This window comes from Mauremys mutica, chromosome 8 (genome assembly GCF_020497125.1).
Source record: "Mauremys mutica isolate MM-2020 ecotype Southern chromosome 8, ASM2049712v1, whole genome shotgun sequence".
Classification (NCBI taxonomy): domain Eukaryota; kingdom Metazoa; phylum Chordata; order Testudines; family Geoemydidae; genus Mauremys; species Mauremys mutica.
This window is the reverse complement of record NC_059079.1, coordinates 23307842-23326658: the sequence shown is the minus strand read 5'-3', so window position 1 is coordinate 23326658 and position 18817 is coordinate 23307842. Positions and strand designations below refer to the sequence as shown.

General features: G+C 41.0%; 1 protein-coding gene and 2 non-coding genes across 11 annotated transcripts; all 3 read right to left on the bottom strand.

Moving 5' to 3' along the window:
* Positions 1-487: 487 nt before the first annotated feature.
* On the bottom strand, positions 488-18464 carry RABGGTB (Rab geranylgeranyltransferase subunit beta). Of its 9 annotated transcripts, none has more exons than XM_045027590.1 (11): positions 17214-17321; positions 16568-16770; positions 15298-15394; positions 14273-14435; positions 13419-13616; positions 10373-10478; positions 7743-7795; positions 7493-7603; positions 6014-6139; positions 5053-5202; positions 488-2281 (listed from the first exon to the last, which is right to left on the bottom strand). In XM_045027590.1, the coding sequence occupies exons 5-11, from the start codon at positions 13605-13607 to the stop codon at positions 2141-2143; spliced, it is 876 nt and encodes a 291-aa protein (XP_044883525.1). In that variant the 5' UTR covers positions 13608-13616; positions 14273-14435; positions 15298-15394; positions 16568-16770; positions 17214-17321; the 3' UTR covers positions 488-2140. The 9 variants fall into 9 exon arrangements, with proteins under 9 accessions (XP_044883525.1, XP_044883527.1, XP_044883530.1 ...); XM_045027592.1 differs by lacking the exon at positions 16568-16770 and adding an exon at positions 16802-16903 and having other exon boundaries at positions 17214-17300; XM_045027595.1 differs by lacking the exon at positions 14273-14435.
* LOC123376774 lies at positions 11910-11994 on the bottom strand. The gene has a single exon (XR_006581944.1). It is a non-coding gene; the product is annotated as a small nucleolar RNA SNORD45 (small nucleolar RNA).
* LOC123376775 lies at positions 16947-17029 on the bottom strand. The gene has a single exon (XR_006581945.1). It is a non-coding gene; the product is annotated as a small nucleolar RNA SNORD45 (small nucleolar RNA).
* Positions 18465-18817: the final 353 nt, after the last annotated feature.

Genomic DNA, 18817 nt, shown 5'->3' with positions numbered 1-18817 from the left:
AGATTTCTTGATTGGCAACAGCTAATTTAGACACCATGATTTTGTATGTATAGCACATAACACTGAATTCCATCTGCCTTTTTTTGCCCCATCACCCAGTTTTGTGAGCTCTTTGTAACTCTTCACTGTCAGCTTTGATCTTCACTATCTTGAGCAATTTTGTATTGTCTGCAAATTTTGGAACCTGTTTACCCTTTCCTAGATGATTTATCAAGATGTTGGTTCCAATATAGATCCCTGAGGAATACCACTATTTCCCTTTCTACATTTTGAAAATGGCTATTTATCCAACCCTTTGGTTCTGGTGTTAACCAGTTACTGATCCATGAGAGGACCTTCCTTCTTATCACAAAATTGTTACTGTAGTTCTAGGACATTAGTAGCTATGCTGCAATGAATGATTGTGTGTTTTCAATACATGCACTGAAGGATACTTCAGTATGAAGTTGTGTAAAAATATCAATACATTATAGAAACAAGTGTGTGAAAACATTTAATAAAGGATCTCTACATGCAAAGACAAGCGGTCACCAAAGACAGTACTAATATCTTACTGTAATTCCACAAAGTGAGCTGAAAATCTTAACATTTAACAAGATAAAATGAGGTAGTTAATGATACCAATGCACTCTGCTCTGAAACTAAGTACTTTAAATTCCACATGTTGTAAAGGACAACTAATTTTCTTCACTGGATGCTTTATTGATGGAAGATTATCTCTCATTCAGTTTACAAATGAATATGTGTAGTGATACACATTGCTGGATTAACTACAATATACAGTACCAGAATCTTTCCAAAAATTCTATATAATATTGTAATTAAAGTGGAAGACAAGAAAATATATTTAAAACAATGACTAATTAGGATACTAGTTTGCTTTGTAAAACTTTTCTTACCAGTAGTCTTATCTAAAAGAACCATCCGTTAATTTAGAAAAAAATAGTTTGACTGGCAAAAAGGCTTTTAAAGAAAAATAACCTTAAAATAAGCCAATTGAAGTAAGGATTAGTGCTTTGCATTGACCATTCTATTAAAAAAATGGAGAACTATTTTGAAAAAATTTTTAGGACATCTTTAACTATAAATAAGCTGGAGACTGTTAAAGGCTACTTTTTCCTTCACAATTACCTTTAATATGATCCAACTGGAATTTCATTTAGTCCTCCTCAGTCAGAACATGGTGGCCAGATGCAAACACACAATGCTATGAGATGTAAAATAGAGGCACTTTAAGCACTCCAATGAAGACAAAACAATTTCATCCTTCAGAAAAAATATTTCATAGCTACTTTTATTTTTGATATTTCTTTCACAACTATTTTCTCAAGTGCTAATGAAATAGTAATTCATATCAATGACAAATTTTCAATTAGCAGCACATTTGGCAAGTCATACTACTGTAGAGAGGTGATCTGTAGAATGCTTATTACCTGCAAGTCTTATTACCTGCAAGTCTCAATCTACAATCAACACAAATGATATTGTATTTCCAGTAGTAAAAATATTTTCTTTAATAAAGGACTTTACTGGTGGGTAACAACTGTATTTGCTGAGAACAAAAACCTTTACACTTATCAATTGCTATGAGAAGAAAATTATCAGTATTAGATAAAAATGATGGTATATCCTAAACAGGATGTTTTAAATGCACAGGTGTCCACTCACATCAAAGTGTTCTAACTAGTAGTATCTTTTCTCTGCTTCTCTTAAATACAGTGCTCAGGGCAATTCACTGTCAATACATGCTTATATTATCAAGACAATGTTTTATGATTGATATTGTAGGAAATACAAAAAAATCAAGTTGTTCAAGTACTCTATTACTGTGACTAATATGCTGTTGTTTTGAGTTAGTGTACAAACAGAGCCCACGGGTCCACATATTTAGATGCATCTAAAAATGTTTCTTCATCTGTTACAGAACCTGCAATACATATAACATCCACATAATTTATTTAAACAAGCCATTTTGACACAATCCACAGACAAAGTGACAAGGTTTATTGTACAGTGATAATTTCTTACTGTACTGATGTAAACACATTAAAGTGAAAAATATATGCAAGTATGTTTGAGATGAGTTTCAACCAACAAAATCAAAGCAGCTGAGCATAGCAACTGTTTGCTTCTGTAAGGTCTAGCTCACAAGTTCAGGCTGTACATTTATTCTTTGAAGGATGTCTTCAGGCATACAGAAAACAGGACTGACAGGCTTAATTTGTTCATCTCCTAACAATGATAGACCAGCAATTCCAAATAAGGTGTGAAAAGGATCCACCTGGAAAAAAAAATTAAGAATTTATACACTAAAACTAAAACCCTTTGGATGAGTTTACAGTGAGACAGTAAGACGATTGAGTTGCTAGAAGAGACTGAGAAAGCTCAATGGTGGTTGAATATTTAATTTCAGAGAACAATGGAAGTGCACAACTTCCTGGTTTTTAGTATGCAATTACTTTAAAATATCAGAAGTAAATATTCACACACATTAAAAGAAAAAAATAGCCAGCTTCAAATTGTATACATTTAGGATACAACTTTGAGATGTTTGAAGTAATGATGTTTGTTGCCACCAGAAATTTTTTTAAACCTGAACTTAACAGCACACATGCAGATAATGGAAAAAGTCTGACAGCTCTTTCCACCAATTCCTGTATGCATTATTACAACATGGTAAATCTAGTTCCTTATGATTTTACTATATATAATGTAAAAGTTACATGCTAACCTGATGATCTAAAACCAGCTCTGCCATAAACTCCATATTTTTTTACTCAACATTATATTGCTCTTTGGCAATCTCTCTGAACATAAAGCTGTGCTGATGGCTCTTAGAGGGGGCCAAAGGAACCTGAATACAGAGCTGGAGGGAAAACAGAAGGAAAAATGGGGCATAGGAGAGAAAACATAGGTAGGAGGTAATTCTCTGAGATTTAGAGATTCCTTCATGAGATAAGGAACGGATTTCCCAGAAGGCTGCTATACAGTTTGCATATCCCTACACAGAAAACATAGAAGGCTACTTACTTAAACCCTTAGGCTGAGGGTATGCCTTCAGTGATGTAGCCTGCATCCTCACTGCAAGGTGGGCATTGTCAGCCCTAGTAAAAACAGAAACCAGGGCTCTAACCTACACCCCCAACTGTGCCAGCTAGCCCAAATTGAGAGCACCACTTAGCTCAGGTGACAGGATTATGTGTGTGGCCAATACTCAAGTAAGAGCCTGAGCTAACTCTACGCTAAAGACAAACCCTTAGGACTTAGTAAGCTGTGAACTAGAGCTCCTTACATTGCTCTGCAGTGTAAATAAGCAATAAATTAGGTGGGAAAAGCCCCTTGCCTATACCATCTGCATAGGAGGCCTCATTGGCCAATTTACAGCTGGCTTAAGGGCTCTACACTGATCCAGCTACCAGCCTCCCACATATTAGTATTATATTGCCTAAAAGCCCAGTCTCAGACCAGGGCCCTAATGTACTGAACAAAACAATTAAAAGACTGTCCCTTCCTAAAGATATTGGCATAGCAGGCACATCATGGGAATGTCCAGAATGCACAGCACTGGCTATTCTCTGCTTTCTAAGGCCCATACATAGGCCATTAAAAGCCAAATGTAAGCTAAAGGACCTCTGAGGCTGCTCTAAATTTACACAGAGGGCTGGACAGGCCCCTGCATGGACCCAAAGTTAATGTGGCTCTCTTATTCTCCTTAGAGACATAAGAAAAGCTTCCTGCTACACATGTAGGGCTAACTTAGCAGACATGGGCAGGCCCAAGTTAAGACAAGACAAGCCTGAACAAGGAATTGCTGTAACAGCTAACTATTGTGAATATATTTATAGCAAATAAGGGAGTGAGAAACTAACTAAACTCACGATTGTGGGTATTAGAGAGACAAAGTGGGTATGGCAATATAATTTATTGGACAAACTTCTGCTGGTGAGAGAGAAGCCTTCTAACTACAGAGCTCTTCCTCACGTCCGGGAAAGGTACTCAGTCTCACAGCTAAATACAAGGCGAACAGAGAATTTAGCTTTAATAGCAGCAGTATTCAATTTTCACAATAACTGCTACAACACTTATTGATGACCAGATTGCAATCTGACTTTAAATATACTGACAATTTTTAATGGGAAATCTTAAATGCTATTTTCACCTTCCATTTTCATGTAGCTCACTTTCATCTTTAGTTTACCTAATGCTTTTTGTTTAAACTGACACATTTGTCTTCGCTAAATTCTAAGCCAGGGGTTCTCAAACTGTGGATTGGGACCCCAAAGTGGGTCAAGACCTCATTTTACTGGGTTTGCCAGGGCTGGTGTTAGACTTGCTGGGGCCTGGGGCTGAAGCCCAAGCCCCACCACTTGGAGCTAAAGCCCAAAGGCTTCAGCCATGGGTGATAGGACTCAAGCTTCAGTTTCATCCCTGATTAGTGGGGCTCAGGTTACAGGCCGCCTGCCCGGGCTGAAGCCCTTGGGCTTTGGCCCCCCCTGCTGGGGTGGTGGGCCTCGGGTGGACTCAGGCTTCAGTCCTCCCTCCTGGGGTCATGTAGTTATTTGATGTCAGCAGGGGGCCACGGTGCAATGAAGTTTGAGAACCCCTGTTCTAAGCTATAAATATCAAGAGCATATATTCTTAATGTTTTCCAACACCACTTTTAACTGGAAAAAAAATACCAAATTTAACTGGACAAGGCTATTTAAAGGAAACATCTTTAGCTTTTACTTCTCTTTTTAATGTAGCATTTTAAAATGTAACAGTCACAACTGCAATACAGCCTACAATCTTATTAGCCTGTTGCTTTTCAACAAAGTGTTTTTTCAGCCATCTGCTGGGGCTTTAAACAGGGAAAGGGTCCTGAATTCTCAGCATGGGATAAGTCAGCAGATATCAAAGACTGTCACATGCTCCCTCAAGGAAACAGATATGCTAAGGTAGCATTAACCTGTTCATACTCGTATACTACCTTTTATTATATATAAAATAAAGCCTTTTGCAAACCTGTAAACTTTGAATTTCAACCTAAAATGTACATATAAATTAACTTGCCATATCTCCTGGTCTGTCTGCAAATCCTCCAGTCTCCTCATCCTGGCATGCCAAGATAAAGCAGCGCAATTTCTCTCTGTCAATCCAATGTAGTCTACCAATTATCTTCAGGGATGCTAACACCCACCATGAATAACATACATCTGGTAACTGGCAAATAAATATATTAGTAGAGTATTATGTTTTTTATATACATGGGTTGCAGTAGTAACACTAGGTTTTGTGAAAACTAGCCATATCATCAAAACATCACTGAGCAGAGTACAACTTTGGAGCACTGTTTCTTGGGCAGAGAACAGAGTTCCTCCACACAGCTTATTCGCAGATGCCCTTCCTCCTCCTCCTCCCCCACAGCAGGAGAATCACAAGTGTTCTGCTGCTTTTGAAACCTTGCCAGTCTCTGACAGGATTTTGGCTCTGAAGAAGAGACTCACTTAAATGGTATTTTCATTTTCATGGCTAAGAGGGACGAGAGACTACGAGGACAGTATCAACTAATAATTTAACAAAAAAACTCTCAAGTTTGAAAGCATTTGTCTGCTGCATCCATTAAGAAAACTAGTGCTAAGAAGTCTCCACTTCCAAGTCAGTTATTCCAGATTACATTATTCAACTGTTGGACACACAACACAAGTCCCACAAAAATTATAAATCCAAAGTATTTTTCTGGTTACTTTAATGAACGAACATTTATAAATCCTGTAGTATACAGCATTCCTAAAACATCACAATATATCCAGGCCCTGATTCAGCAAGGTATCTTGAGAACATTGCATCCTCTTAAACAGGGGCCCATACTGGATGATACAGCAAGGGAATCAAGATTAAGAGTAAAAACATTTGAAAAATTCTGCAACAGCATTTGAAAGGAGGTCCATGATATTTTCCAGAAATTAGAAAAATAATATTTCTGCTTCTACACTAAGCAGAGTAAAAGTTTTTTAAAAAGTGAATCAAATACCTTCTCTGGCCTTCCATTGAGACCCCCAGAGGGTAACTGTCGTTCACAAAGCCACCAGCCCAGCAAGTCCGCATTTATTTGGTGCAACTGGCCTGTTATAGCCAGAAATCCTGTGCAACAATAGATCTAAAATTACAGACATAAAGTTCATGTGTATTTAAGAACTAAGTAGCATGTAACAGACTAAATGTAGGAGGATCACAAACAGGATTCCATTCTTTCACATCATGCTAATAGTTAAAATAAGCAAGTTAGAAGATTAAATGTTCAGTTTACAAAGTGAACATACTATTCCACTGTTCTGATAAGATTTAAAAAATCATAAGATAACATTTTACTAATGTACTCTAGTTATCATTAAAAGCAAAATGTAATTTGTAGCGTCCTAAAAAAAAAATCAGATTGAATGTTAAGGTATTTTCTTAATCTATGCAGGACCTTAGAGGAGATTTAGAATTAAAAAAACAAAAAACAAAAAACTATTTTGAGGGGGACTATGACACGTTTAGGTTGTATGTTTCAAAAATGATTAAGTTTCTCTACATTGAGTAGTTTTTATATTTTCATTTAAACAAGTAAAACCTTCCAAATTACAATGCTCAGCACAATTGTGGAAAATGAACAGCTGATTACTGTGATTAGATCCATATTGAAATAGTACTAAAATGTGTTGAAGGTAATTTCTATCAACTGGAGGTTTGGAGTAAGTGTCGGTATCAACTTCATCCAAAGTTAAGTTACATGTAAAGTTTCTAGAGAAAGTCATACAGGTCATCTTCCTTGGCATTTATCCATTCTTAATGAGCTCTAGTACCCCTTCACCTTACCTCCAGCTAGCCTGTCACCTTAAAAGAAATTCACCAGCACCATCAAGAAGTTAACCAAGTTACCTCTGCAACATATCAGACTTTAGAATAAAAGATAAGAGTGGAATCTACAGTCAATTCCACCTGAACTATAACTATCATCGGGCCAAACAAATATTTTTGCTACCAGAAGGCAAGACATTTGATCAATGTGCAAGCCAGTGAAGTACAAAAAGTTCTGATATGCTTAACCTAACAGAGAAAAAGCAGATGACTTCAAAATTGTACTCTAATCATATTACAAAATTTGAGATATTTCCTCCCTAACAAATCTGAATGCTAACTACTTTTTGAACAGCTTCATGCTTGTCTCTCTTCTGGAACTTTAGCTACATTTTTAACTCACCATTGTGATGTTTGAAACAAATTCACACTATACAAAATTGTGGTTCGGATATGGATTTTTAGGGGAAAAATTCAGCTCCTAGACCTCTTAACAGATCAATTCTGTACTTGTGTCATTTAAAGGAATAAAGTTCTTTACATACATTTACGAAGTGACAAAAGTGCTTCAGTCTGCGTTGCTGACAGGTTTTAGAAAGTTATAAAAACTAGATATTTGAGAATTACTTGCTAATTTAAAATATTTCAATGTGCAAGCAACAGCACTTACCTGCCCTGCATGCGATTCAGAACCTGGTCTACAACCAAATCCTCCATCAAAGTTCATACAGGACAAAACAAATTCGACTGCTTTTTCCACATCAACAACATCTAGCTTTCCCTGCAAGTCAGAAAAGTCCCTTTAACATTTTATACTACCACCAAGTAAATTACGTATAGCTACTGTAGCATCATTCATCTGCCATCTACAGAAAACTTAAATATTTATATCTAATATCCACCCTTATTGCAGAACTTACCAAAAGAGCTAGTGTTGCTGCAGCACAGAAAGAGAATCTGGTATCTATTTCTCCTACAAAGAGGAGGGGAAAAATAGTATAACTACAGAGAACTAAATTTTTATATATATATATATGTGTGCATATATATATGCACACAGAGGATGCATGCTATTAAAAAGAACACAGTAAGTCACTAAACATGGGTGTTTCTCTGAATATTAAATAGAAAACAGTAATACTTTATACCAATATTTTCCTCCACTAGCCAATACATTCACATTACTTCCCAATAGGATCACACTAAACAAATATAAAATGATCTGTATATAACCATGAATTAATAATCCTTTGATCACTTAGGCCTGGTCTACACTAGGGGGGGGGTTCGATCTAAGGTACGCAACTTCAGCTACGCGAAAAGCGTAGCTGAAGTCGAAGTACCTTAGTTCGAATTACTTACCCGTCCTCACAGCGCGGAATTGACGTCCGCGGCTCCCCCGTCGACTCCGCCACCGCCATTCGCGGTGGTGGAGTTCCGGAGTCGACGGGAGCACGTTCGGAGTTCAATATATCGCATCTAGATGAGATGTGATATATCGAACTCCGAGAAATCAATTGCTACCCGCCGATATGGCGGGTAGTGAAGACGTACCCTTAGTGGTTGCCAAATAAATATCCAGGCTTACTTCAGTTAAGAGAAATTTGCAAATATGCTATTTATTTTTCAGTTTATAAAAAGCACCCAGTGCACAATATGTGCACTGAACAGAGAGAGAACTGGTTGAACAATGTCAACAAAGAGATTCATTCACCAGTAAATTACCCACATTGCACACACTCAGCTCTTCAACATCATAATCTGAAGGCTACAAAGACTCAGAACTTTGGAGAAAGCAAGCTAAAGAACAGTGGACCCACAAGAATACATCAACACCAGTCAGGGGCGGCTCTACAAATTTGGCCGCCCCAAGCAGTCATGCCCGGGAGGCGCCCCCGAGCCGCGGGAGCAGCGGACCTCCCACGGGCATGACTGGGGAGGGTCCGCTGGTCGCTCCGCTGAACCTCCCGCAGCTGCGGGCGGTTCGCTAGTCCGGTAGCTCCGGTTGAGCTGCCGCAGTCATGCCTGCGGGAGGTCCAGCCGAGCCGCGGGACCAGCGAACCGTCCGCAGTCATGCCTGCGGGAGGTCCACTGGAGCCGTGGGCCGAGCGTCCCCTCCGCAGTCATGCCTGCGGCAGGTCCGCTGCTCCCGGGGCTCCGGTGGACCTCCCGCAGGCATGACTGTGGCAGGTCCGCCGGCCCAGCCTGCCGCCCCCCCGGGAAAGGGCCGCCCCACGCGGCTGCTTGCCCCGCTGGGCTCTGGAGCCGGCCCTGACACCAGTCTCCACAATGCCCAAGGTCTTCAGCTGGTGTGAAGGCAAAGATCAAGAAAGAAGGTCTCTCAGGCAAGGTCTACACTAGAAACTTTTGCAAGTATAGTTTCATCACTTAGAGGAGTGATTATGACATTTCTATAGTGGCAAAAAAGCCCTAGTGTAGTTACAGTTATATTGTTTAAAATGTTATTTTGCTAACGGAACCGATAGTTATACCAGCAACTGTGCATACATGGGTGGTGTGTGTGTGCACGGCGTGTGCTATACCAGTAATCCTTTTCCCAGTGTTGATTAGACCTCAGTAATTAGAACTCAAGTCAACACTTTAAACTGTATCCCAGATGCAAATAGGGAATGAGTGCAGTTTTTCAGAAATGATATAATATCCTTGTTGTAGTTTGTATCACCAATCAAGCAGGTAACCACATTCTGTACTAGCTTTAGCTCCTGAATTTTCCTCAATGGTAGCCTCATTTATAGTGCATTTCAGTAATCCGATCTGATAATTTACATTCTTGTTAGTATGTGTCATATCCCTGCCTGTGCATTTTATTACTATATTATGTCAAACTGGTTGCAATGTAAAAGTTGGTGCTGAATATGGATGACCATTTTAATACCAACATGTAGCTTGTCAACTGCAAATTGATGTTTATGGATTTACATATGTTGAAATATCTCGATCAGTTCATTTTATTAACTGAAAAATGAAACAATGGTTTTGTTATAACTGATATTCAACAGGATACAATACTGAAATATTAAAATATATTTTATATAAAAGAATACTTTAAAATGTCAATAGAAGAAAAGGTGAATAAACATACCCTTTAAAAATAAAAATCAAATGAGATCAATATTTTTAGAAGCTGTGAATGCAGACACAGATTTGTGTCATTACTATGCAGAGAGGTAATTCCTTTTACACTAAATATATACCACAACTTAGAAACCACTAGATTAATATCTAGTACAAATTACACTGAATCATAGGAGAAGGCACTCTCCCATCACAAGCTCTAACAAGTTTTGAGCTTTCAGAAGCTTCTATGAAGGTTGATCAGTTTTTGTTATTTATATCAATTTTTCTGTAAGTTGAGTCATCTAGAAAAGCAATGACGTGACTGGCTGTTACACAATGGCTCCTTTTTACAGTGAGGGAAATAAATGCAGTTCATGCATAATACATAGTGAAAAAAAAAAGCAATTTATTCTTAACTGCTTCATTATATGAAATACGTCAACCCATCCATGAGATTTTGAAGATATGTTACCCCATTTGTCTCCAGCAAATGATCCATCTTCTTTTTGCAGGCTCTTTACGTAGTCAACAATTTTATTTACATCAACAACATGGAGACTATCATATAAGGTAAGAATCTGCAAAACGAAAATGATTCAAATCAATTACTAGAAGGGTAAAGTTTCCTAGAATTTACCAGAGAACCAGAGCCCTAGTTTTCTTAAAACAAAACTTCATTTTATTGATGATGAACATAAATCACTAAAATTTTTAACTACCACGAAAGCTTCAGCTAACTGCAACCTACCCAACATTAGAAGCTTGATTCCATAAAATTTTAAAATTCCCAAATTAAGGTGAAGATGTCCATGTATGGTCTCAACACAATCTCTTTCTCCACTTTAAACTTTTAAACAGTCATTTGAGTTCGGCTAGCATCATGGAACATGGTATTGATTTATTAGTGTCTGATTATGGTTGAATTTTGTTAGGAGATAAGAATGTTCTGGGCTTATAGTAGCATGTATACCTAAGTAATCGAAAGGTGCAGAAAGCTTTTGGATGGGCACATTTTTACAAATATAAATTCAAAAAAGAAATCACAATTTAAGAGCTGTCAGACTTTAAAAGTATAGACTAGTCCTCAATAAGAAGCACATGCTTGGTAATAGCGAGAAGAATTTTAAGTTATGAAATTTTTAGTTAAATCATATTATAGGAAATAATGCAAGTGATTCATTCCATAGAGATTTTTCCAAGAGCTTTTTTGAGCAGGATTATAAAGGGGGGGGTGGAGAGGAGGAGAATTTCAACAAAATTTTGAAAAATTTCATCCAGGTCTAAGTTCTCTTTATCTGTTGATTGCAATTTAAATCCTATGGAGTTGCAGAAAACAAATTAGCAACTCCATAATTCCAGCTACAGTGTTTGCAGTAATCTATATTTTGCAGTTTACAGAGCATTGCATAACTCCAGTGTTGCAATATGCTTTTTAAATTGGAAAAAACAAAACAAAACAAAAAAACACAGGACAGCAATGTTAACATAATAGAGAGTTGGAGGACAGGAAAAGCAGAAATTAAGATTCTGATGGTAACCTGCACTTATTATTTTGGATTAGCAGTTTAGAATTCTTAATGTACAACATAAATGAATACAGTATGTGCAAGGTGGGTTAGTTTAGCATTGCTAAAAGAACCATAGATTTGCATTTCCTGACTATTTTAAATTTGCAAATTTAATTCTCAGTGTAGATTTTTATATTTAGGCTGCAATCTGTTGTAGTTTTATTATCTTATAGTAACATCAATATTAAGCATAAGGAGTTTAAATAAATCAGAAGGACCTCAAGACTTATTCCCTCTCTATATTGGGCTGGGAACCCTATGTACAAATCTTTTGGCTGGCCAGCGTGGATAGACCCAAACTGGGTCCAGAATGTGTCGTAACCAATTAAGACACTGAGAATAATTTGTGCCCAAATTTATGATAAGCAGAAGTGTGGCTCTCTACTCACAAATAGCTGGTACTCATTCAAACTAAAAAAAGAGTGGGCACAGCAATTTCCTCAGGTCTCAGAGTAATTCTAGAGCTAAAGTGTGATAATCATCAACTTTAGATTCAGGTAATACATGCCAAGACTCATCATTGACCTGCGAAACTCCTGAGCCCCATCTCTCACTACCAGACACATCTACTCTATATTTCATTCTATTCAAGGATTACAACCCACAACACTTCTTCCCTAGAAAATGATCTATGATGCAAGAGTATTTAAATGCTATTTACATACATTTGGTCCCAGCTTGTCAAGCCGTTTTACACTAACTTCTTATAAGTCAGGGGTAGGCAACCTATGACGCGTGCCGCCTTCGGCACCCGTAAGCTGATTTTCAGTGGCACTCTCATTGCTCAGGTCCTGGCCACCAGTCCAGGGGGCTCTGCATTTTAATTTAATTTTAAATGAAGCTTCTTAAACATTTTAAAAGCCTTATTTACTTTACATACAACAATAGTTTAGTTCTATATTATAGACTTATATAAAGAGACCTTCTAAAAACGTTAAAATGTATTACTGGCACGTGAAACCTTAAATTAGAATGAATAAATGAAGACTCGGCACACCACTTCTGAAAGGTTGCCGACCCCTGTTGTAAGTGTTTAAAACTGGACTAGGTAACAGTTTTTGGTATAGAGCAGAGGAAACTTGACTCTACAAGTAGTTAGAACCTAGATCTGTAATGGAGGTAGTGTGTAATCAGGAGGATCTCTAACGTATGGCTTCCTGTCAGCTGCAGATACATGACCACACCTTCACTTTGAAAGAAGGCTCTACATTATTAGCTGAATTTGAGTAGGCAGGCAAGTTGGGAAAATACTAAGGTATATGTTGGCTTAGAATGACAAGATGCACTTGGGTCAACCTCTGTGCGTGAGGCCTCAATACCACAAAAGAAAGTGTTTAATAGCTTACAACTTAAAAAAAAAAATCTACATCAATGTTTTACTTTTCAATTTTGTATTGCTGTACTAGTAAGCTTTAAAAACAGAAGCTTCCCAATTAAAAGTTTCAATTCAGGCACTACACACAAAGGGGAAAGGGAAACATTCATCTCTACTAGCTTTGAAGAAATTGGGTTTATATATCCTTATTATACATGTGCCTTCTTATTTTCCCGAAAAGAGGTTGATACAATTCAGCATAATTCTTGTAGCCTTTTTGAAAACTAGGCAGACTATTCTAAAATTCTTTAAATAATCAACCATTACCGTAGTTAGAAGTGTGCACATGAAGCACATGATCACTGCCTGAAGGTGACAAGCTGCTGCACCTTGTGCTTTCCAACTTGGTGCATTATACACATCTAACTTGCAAGAAACTTATTAGGGAATTCACAGAACTAAATCTATAAGTTTTAACAATTTTTCTAATGAACAAATCAGGCTCAAATAAAGCATTTCAATGTGCCAGCAGAAAAATGAAATACCTTGGTGGTATCTAGTACAGTCAAATTAATTTATTAAGTTAAGCAGCTGTTTTTCACTTACTTCCAATATTTTCTTTTCTATATATTTACCTGGACAGCACTAAGGGTATATAAAAGGTGAGGATCGTGACCTATACTGGCACTTATTCCACCGCACTCATGTTGACATGATTTGATGAATGCTAGAATTTCTTCTTTGGTCATTCGTTGCAGCTGTCCCATGAGATCCATTACTGTCAGTCCCCAGTAGACACCACTCATCCTCAAATATTCCGACATACAGTACTCCTAAGTAGTACAAAATTTTAGTTCTTAAGCAGACAAAGATATATAAACAAGTAGAGCCCTGCTTGGATACAAAAATTTGGATCCGCATCCGATCTGCAAAGACGTTAACAATACAATTGCATCTGTAGATGCATATAGCCGCAGACGGAATGCAGATACCTGTGGATTTGCAGGGCTCAGTGTAACGTACAGAATTGCAGAATTTACAAAGTTCTCTGAACTAAAGATCTAGCCATTACCAAATCCTCCCCATCCAACCAACAAGCCAAGTTATACTTTATTCTAAGTTGTTTACTTAAGAAATATAAGCTTTCTAAGCTGGCTAAGATACTGCAACTGAGTCAGTGAATTTCTGCCTTTTACTTAATTTTTCCATCTTAGATGGCTGAGGCATAAGGTCAAATTACTTGCCCACATTTATGCAGCAAGATAGTAGCTCAGACCAGATCATAAGTTACAATCTTCTTGGCTCTGGTCCTTTGCTCAAGTTACTAAACCAAATGGTCCCCTCAAAATAACAGCCTAACATTCAGTTAAGTACATAATTGCCATTTCCCAAAACTGAAGCAAAGCAACTTAGAGGAGTAACAGGAAGAGAAAAATTCATTTATTGTAGCTTAATATATTGTTATAACATCTTTCTTGATCAGCATTACCTATGATTTTTCATACTGTATTATAAAATTCCATAGTAATTTATGTATTTTCTTGCTACAGGTGAGCAGGAGAGCGAGACCATACACATGGCATAAGAGAAGGCAGGTTTCAGTCAGAGGCACCACACTTTAAAACGTAATTGAGACCATCTTGTTGGGAGACCTGTCGTATTTAAAGATCTAATTTTATTTTTCTGTACATTTTCTCTGTGTAGCCTTATGAATATCAAATATATACAGATATTTATAACTGGCTTAAAAAACCCCAAGCACAACTGCTACAGACTACTTTGGAAAAAGGTACTAACTGACTAGACTGTCCAATTCGATTAAGTTTTAATAGAATTACAAACTATCTACGCAGTACTACTATGAGCAGGATATAAGAGATTAATTTAATAAATAATTATACATTATATGCCCAGCTGAAGTCATAAGCCTGCCCAATATTGTAACACACATCACATGGCTAAACTAACTATGTCATTTTCTACTTAAACCTTGTTCCCAGAACTGACCCCATAGCATGTCAAGATATGCCTCCAGTATACTGAGGATTGTTAAAGTATATCTGTATTTGAAAGGATCTGCAAGTACTCATTCCCAAGAGAAAATTCCTCATGTTTTGGTATTTCTGGCACAATGGTTAAGGCCAGACCATTGGAGGACTTGAAAGTGGAACACTAAAAATCAAGCCAGACCAAAACAAGGAAACACATGAGGTTCAATAATTAGAGCTGATCAGGAATTTTCCAACAAAACAGTTCTGTCGAAAAAGCCAATTAACTGAACCAGATGTGTTTCAAAACAAGTCTGCTTTGACAAACTTGCATCACAGACTTCCTGGTGGGTTGTTGTGGAGCCTAGGGTCCCAGGGTCTGAGGATCTCAGATAGGGAAGCCACGTGGACTACTTGAGCTGGGAACCAGGTTCCCAGCACTCAAGGGCAGTCCCATTATGCAAGGCTTCCAGGCTCCTTGCCACGGAGTCAGGACCTGAAAGCCCTGGCTGTAATAAGCGCTTACCTCCTGTATCTGCAGCAGGGAACCAGGGTTCTCAGGGCTTCCAGGATCCCTGCCATGGAAAACCCACTGTATCCTGACCTCTCAAAGTATATCTACACTGCAAACAAACAAAAAAACCCAATCCACAGCTATAAATAGGGCCCTACCAAATTCACAGTCCATTCTGGTCAATTTCATGGCTAGAGGGTTTTGATCAATTTAAAGATTTTAGATGTTTATATCTGAAATTTCAGGGTGTTTTAACTGTGGGGCTCCTAACTCAAAATGGGATAATGGGGGGGGAGGGAGCATGCAGAGGTGGTGAGGTTTTGTAAAGCTGTTGTAGCAAGATCCCGAAATTGCCACCCTTACTTCTGTGCTTCCTGCAGTTAGAGGAAGTTCCCAGAGGTGGAGGTGGGCTCGATCTCCCTCAGTGTTGCTGGGAGCACCCCAACCAGGGGTTCCTAGCTGCTAGTCCACACCAGGGACAGATTAAGGCAGGGGGCCTGGCCAATTTAGGGATCTCCCCAGAAAAAAAAATCGGTGTCCCAGCCCCAGAAGAAGCCCCAGGTCAGAAGCCCCTACCAGGTCACCCTGAGCCCTGGAGGGAGCTGAAGTGGAAGGAGCCCTGAGTCTGGGATGCCCCGAAGCCCGGCAGGAGTGGCAGCAGGGGGGAAGCCCCAAGACAGAGCTGCCCAGTGGCCAAGATGGCAGGAGCAAAAGTCCTGAGTTCCACAACCAGAGGCACAGCAGAAGCCACGAGGAGTGTGTGCGCGCGCACACATGTGTTATGGAAGCCCTGACCCCTGGCTGGAGTGGCAGGGGACAGAAGCTCCAAGCCCAGGCCATCTGTCCCCTCCACCGCCCTGACTGCAGCCGTCAGGAGCAGAAGCCCACAGAGGAGGAAGCCCTGGGCTTGGCGCCAGAGCCATGTGCGGGGCAAGCCCAGAAGCCGAGGCTGCCCCAGCTGCAGGTACCAGGAGTGAAAACCCCCAGCCCGGCAAGAGACGCTGCAGGAGGAAGCCCCGAGCTCAGCACTTGGACCCAGAGCTGCGGCCGAGGGGAGGCAGAAGGGGAGATAGAGAGCCCGGAGCCCAGTTCCTGGGCTCTACAGCAAAGAAGTGAGGGTGTATCACCCTCATTTCTGCACTGCCTCTGGAGGTGGATCTGATCTCACTGATAACAGTACTGTCTCTCTTTCATAAAACCAGATAGGATTGGTTGGCTAAGGTTCACTATTAACAAGACAGAAGCACATGCTGGTTGGCTAGGAGAAATATACTTGTGTTACCTGAATTCCAATGTAAGGGTCCTGTGGGAATTTTAGATGCTTTTGAATATACAAATAGCAGCAGCAGACAAGAGTGCTTCTTTTTGTCTATGTTTGGCAAGGATAGCTGCAACTTTGCCTCTCCGATGAACACCTCTGCAGTTATCTGTATCCCTTTCACCCTCAGACTAGATTATTGTAATACACTGAATTTAGGGCTACACCTAAAACAATATGGAAGTCTCAAAATAGTACCTTTTCTAGTAGAATCCAGATTAAATCCAGTGATGTTGAGGCTCATTATAGCAGGTAGAAAGGCAACTATGGGACATACGTGATATTTGGGAAGACATAGCACTAGAACACAAATTCATCCTTATAAACAAAAGATCACATTTCCTAGGTCTCAGAGTAATTCTAGAGCTAAAGCAGTGATCTTCAACTTTAGAGTCAGATAATACATGCCAAGTCTCATCATTGACCAAGGAAAAGCACCATCTCCACCCCTCAGAACAACAATATCTTTTAACCCTTCCCTTTGTATTCAGACAAAAAGATAACTAACTTCCTAACTCATCACCTGCCAACCTACTCCTATCAGTGCAGGAAATGGCAAAATATATCACTTATCAGAGTATTATCAATAGTGAAATAAGCAAATACCTACATAATCATCTTTCTTTGCACCATAAGAAGCTATGTAATCTGCATGTTTCTCCAAAAACAACGTGCTTGGTGCATCAGGTTTTATAACGACATCCTTTTGTGGCGTTCCCTTTTTAAAAAAGAAACAAAAAGTTAAGTTGTATTATCAATCTAAAGAGACCTCGGTACCTGATTTTTAATAAACCGATTATTGTTACAAGTAACACTTAAGTTGATTGTAACAGATGAGAGAGAACAATTAATTCATGTTATGTGCACCTGTCGAAGCTCAATATTTGTCAGCACTTCATTTCTTTTAAACAGACATCTACGTCTACTTTATTCCTTTCCGATGAAATTTATTTGACAGAGCAAAGTGAATAAATAAAAACTTCGACAAGTTTACATTTTCACTAACCCAGATAAACATTAATCAAACTAAAAATTATTTAGAAAAACCGACCCCCTCCCTTACCCCCCCGCCCCCCGGCCGTCCAGGGGGCGCTCTGCAGCGAATCCAGGCAGACGGGTTAACAGCGAGTCGCCGACGGTTCTCGTGGCTGGGCCTGGGCCTCGTGCTCATCGCGGCCCCGCGTCCAGGTCAGGATCGCTCCGCTCAGCGCTCAGATTCCAGCCCCTAATCCCTGCCGGCTCCGCAACGCCCGGCACTGCCCAGTGACCCATCCCGAGTCCCTCGCAGGCCGGGACCGAGGACAATCCCCCCAGCCCCGTCTCCAGCTCCAGCCCGGGCCCCAGCGCAGCCCTCCCCCCCGGCCACGTTACTCCAACGGCCGCCGCCGCCGCCCCGCTATCCGCGCGCTCGGGCCCCGCTAGGCTGGCAGCGGGCGCCGGGCTCTACAACCGTCACCGCGGGGCGACGCCTCCCGCGCGCTGCAGCGAACCAACTGGTCCAGGAGCGACGGGAGCCAACCGAGCTCGCCAGGCGCAGGCCGGTGCCCCGGCCGGACGCTGAGACCCGACCTAGCGGAAGCCGGCAGGAAACGGGCGGGCCGGGCCGGGCCAGGCCAGCAGCGAGGGGAGGGGGAGGGGGACGGGGAGGGAGACCGCCCGGAGAAGCCCGCGCCACGCGGCAGGAGCGAGCCACCCACCATGTTAGCAGCCTCCGCCGCACGCGCCACCAACCGTCTGTCCTACGGGCGGGGTCGCGACTCGTTGAGCGGGAGAAGGCGGTGCCCCCGCCGGCCTCTCAAGACCCCGCCATAGCTGTCTATGGCGCTGCCTGCGCAGCCTGGTTACTCTGCCGCCGAGCTCCTCCTAGCCCCAGCGGCTCCGTGCGCGCGCCCTGATTGGCGAGGACCCGACTCCGCTTAGGTGCGCACGCGCTGCCCGCCCCAGGAGGACCCCGGCTGACCGGCGCCGCCTGCACAATAGTGAGCGGCCCCCGTGGGTGGGGCTCATAGGGGGCCCCGCATGGAGAGGCCCCGGCCGGTCGCGCGGGAGGGACCAGGAGACTGAGGCTGCGCACGGCGTCGGCCGGCCTCACTCGACGCGCGCCCGCATCCGCGCTGGGCCCGGCGCAGAGAGCTCAGCGGCCCCGGGGTGGCACCAGCGCACCGCCAGCAGTGCCAGCTATCCGGCCCGCTGCCCCAGCGTACCGTCAGCGCC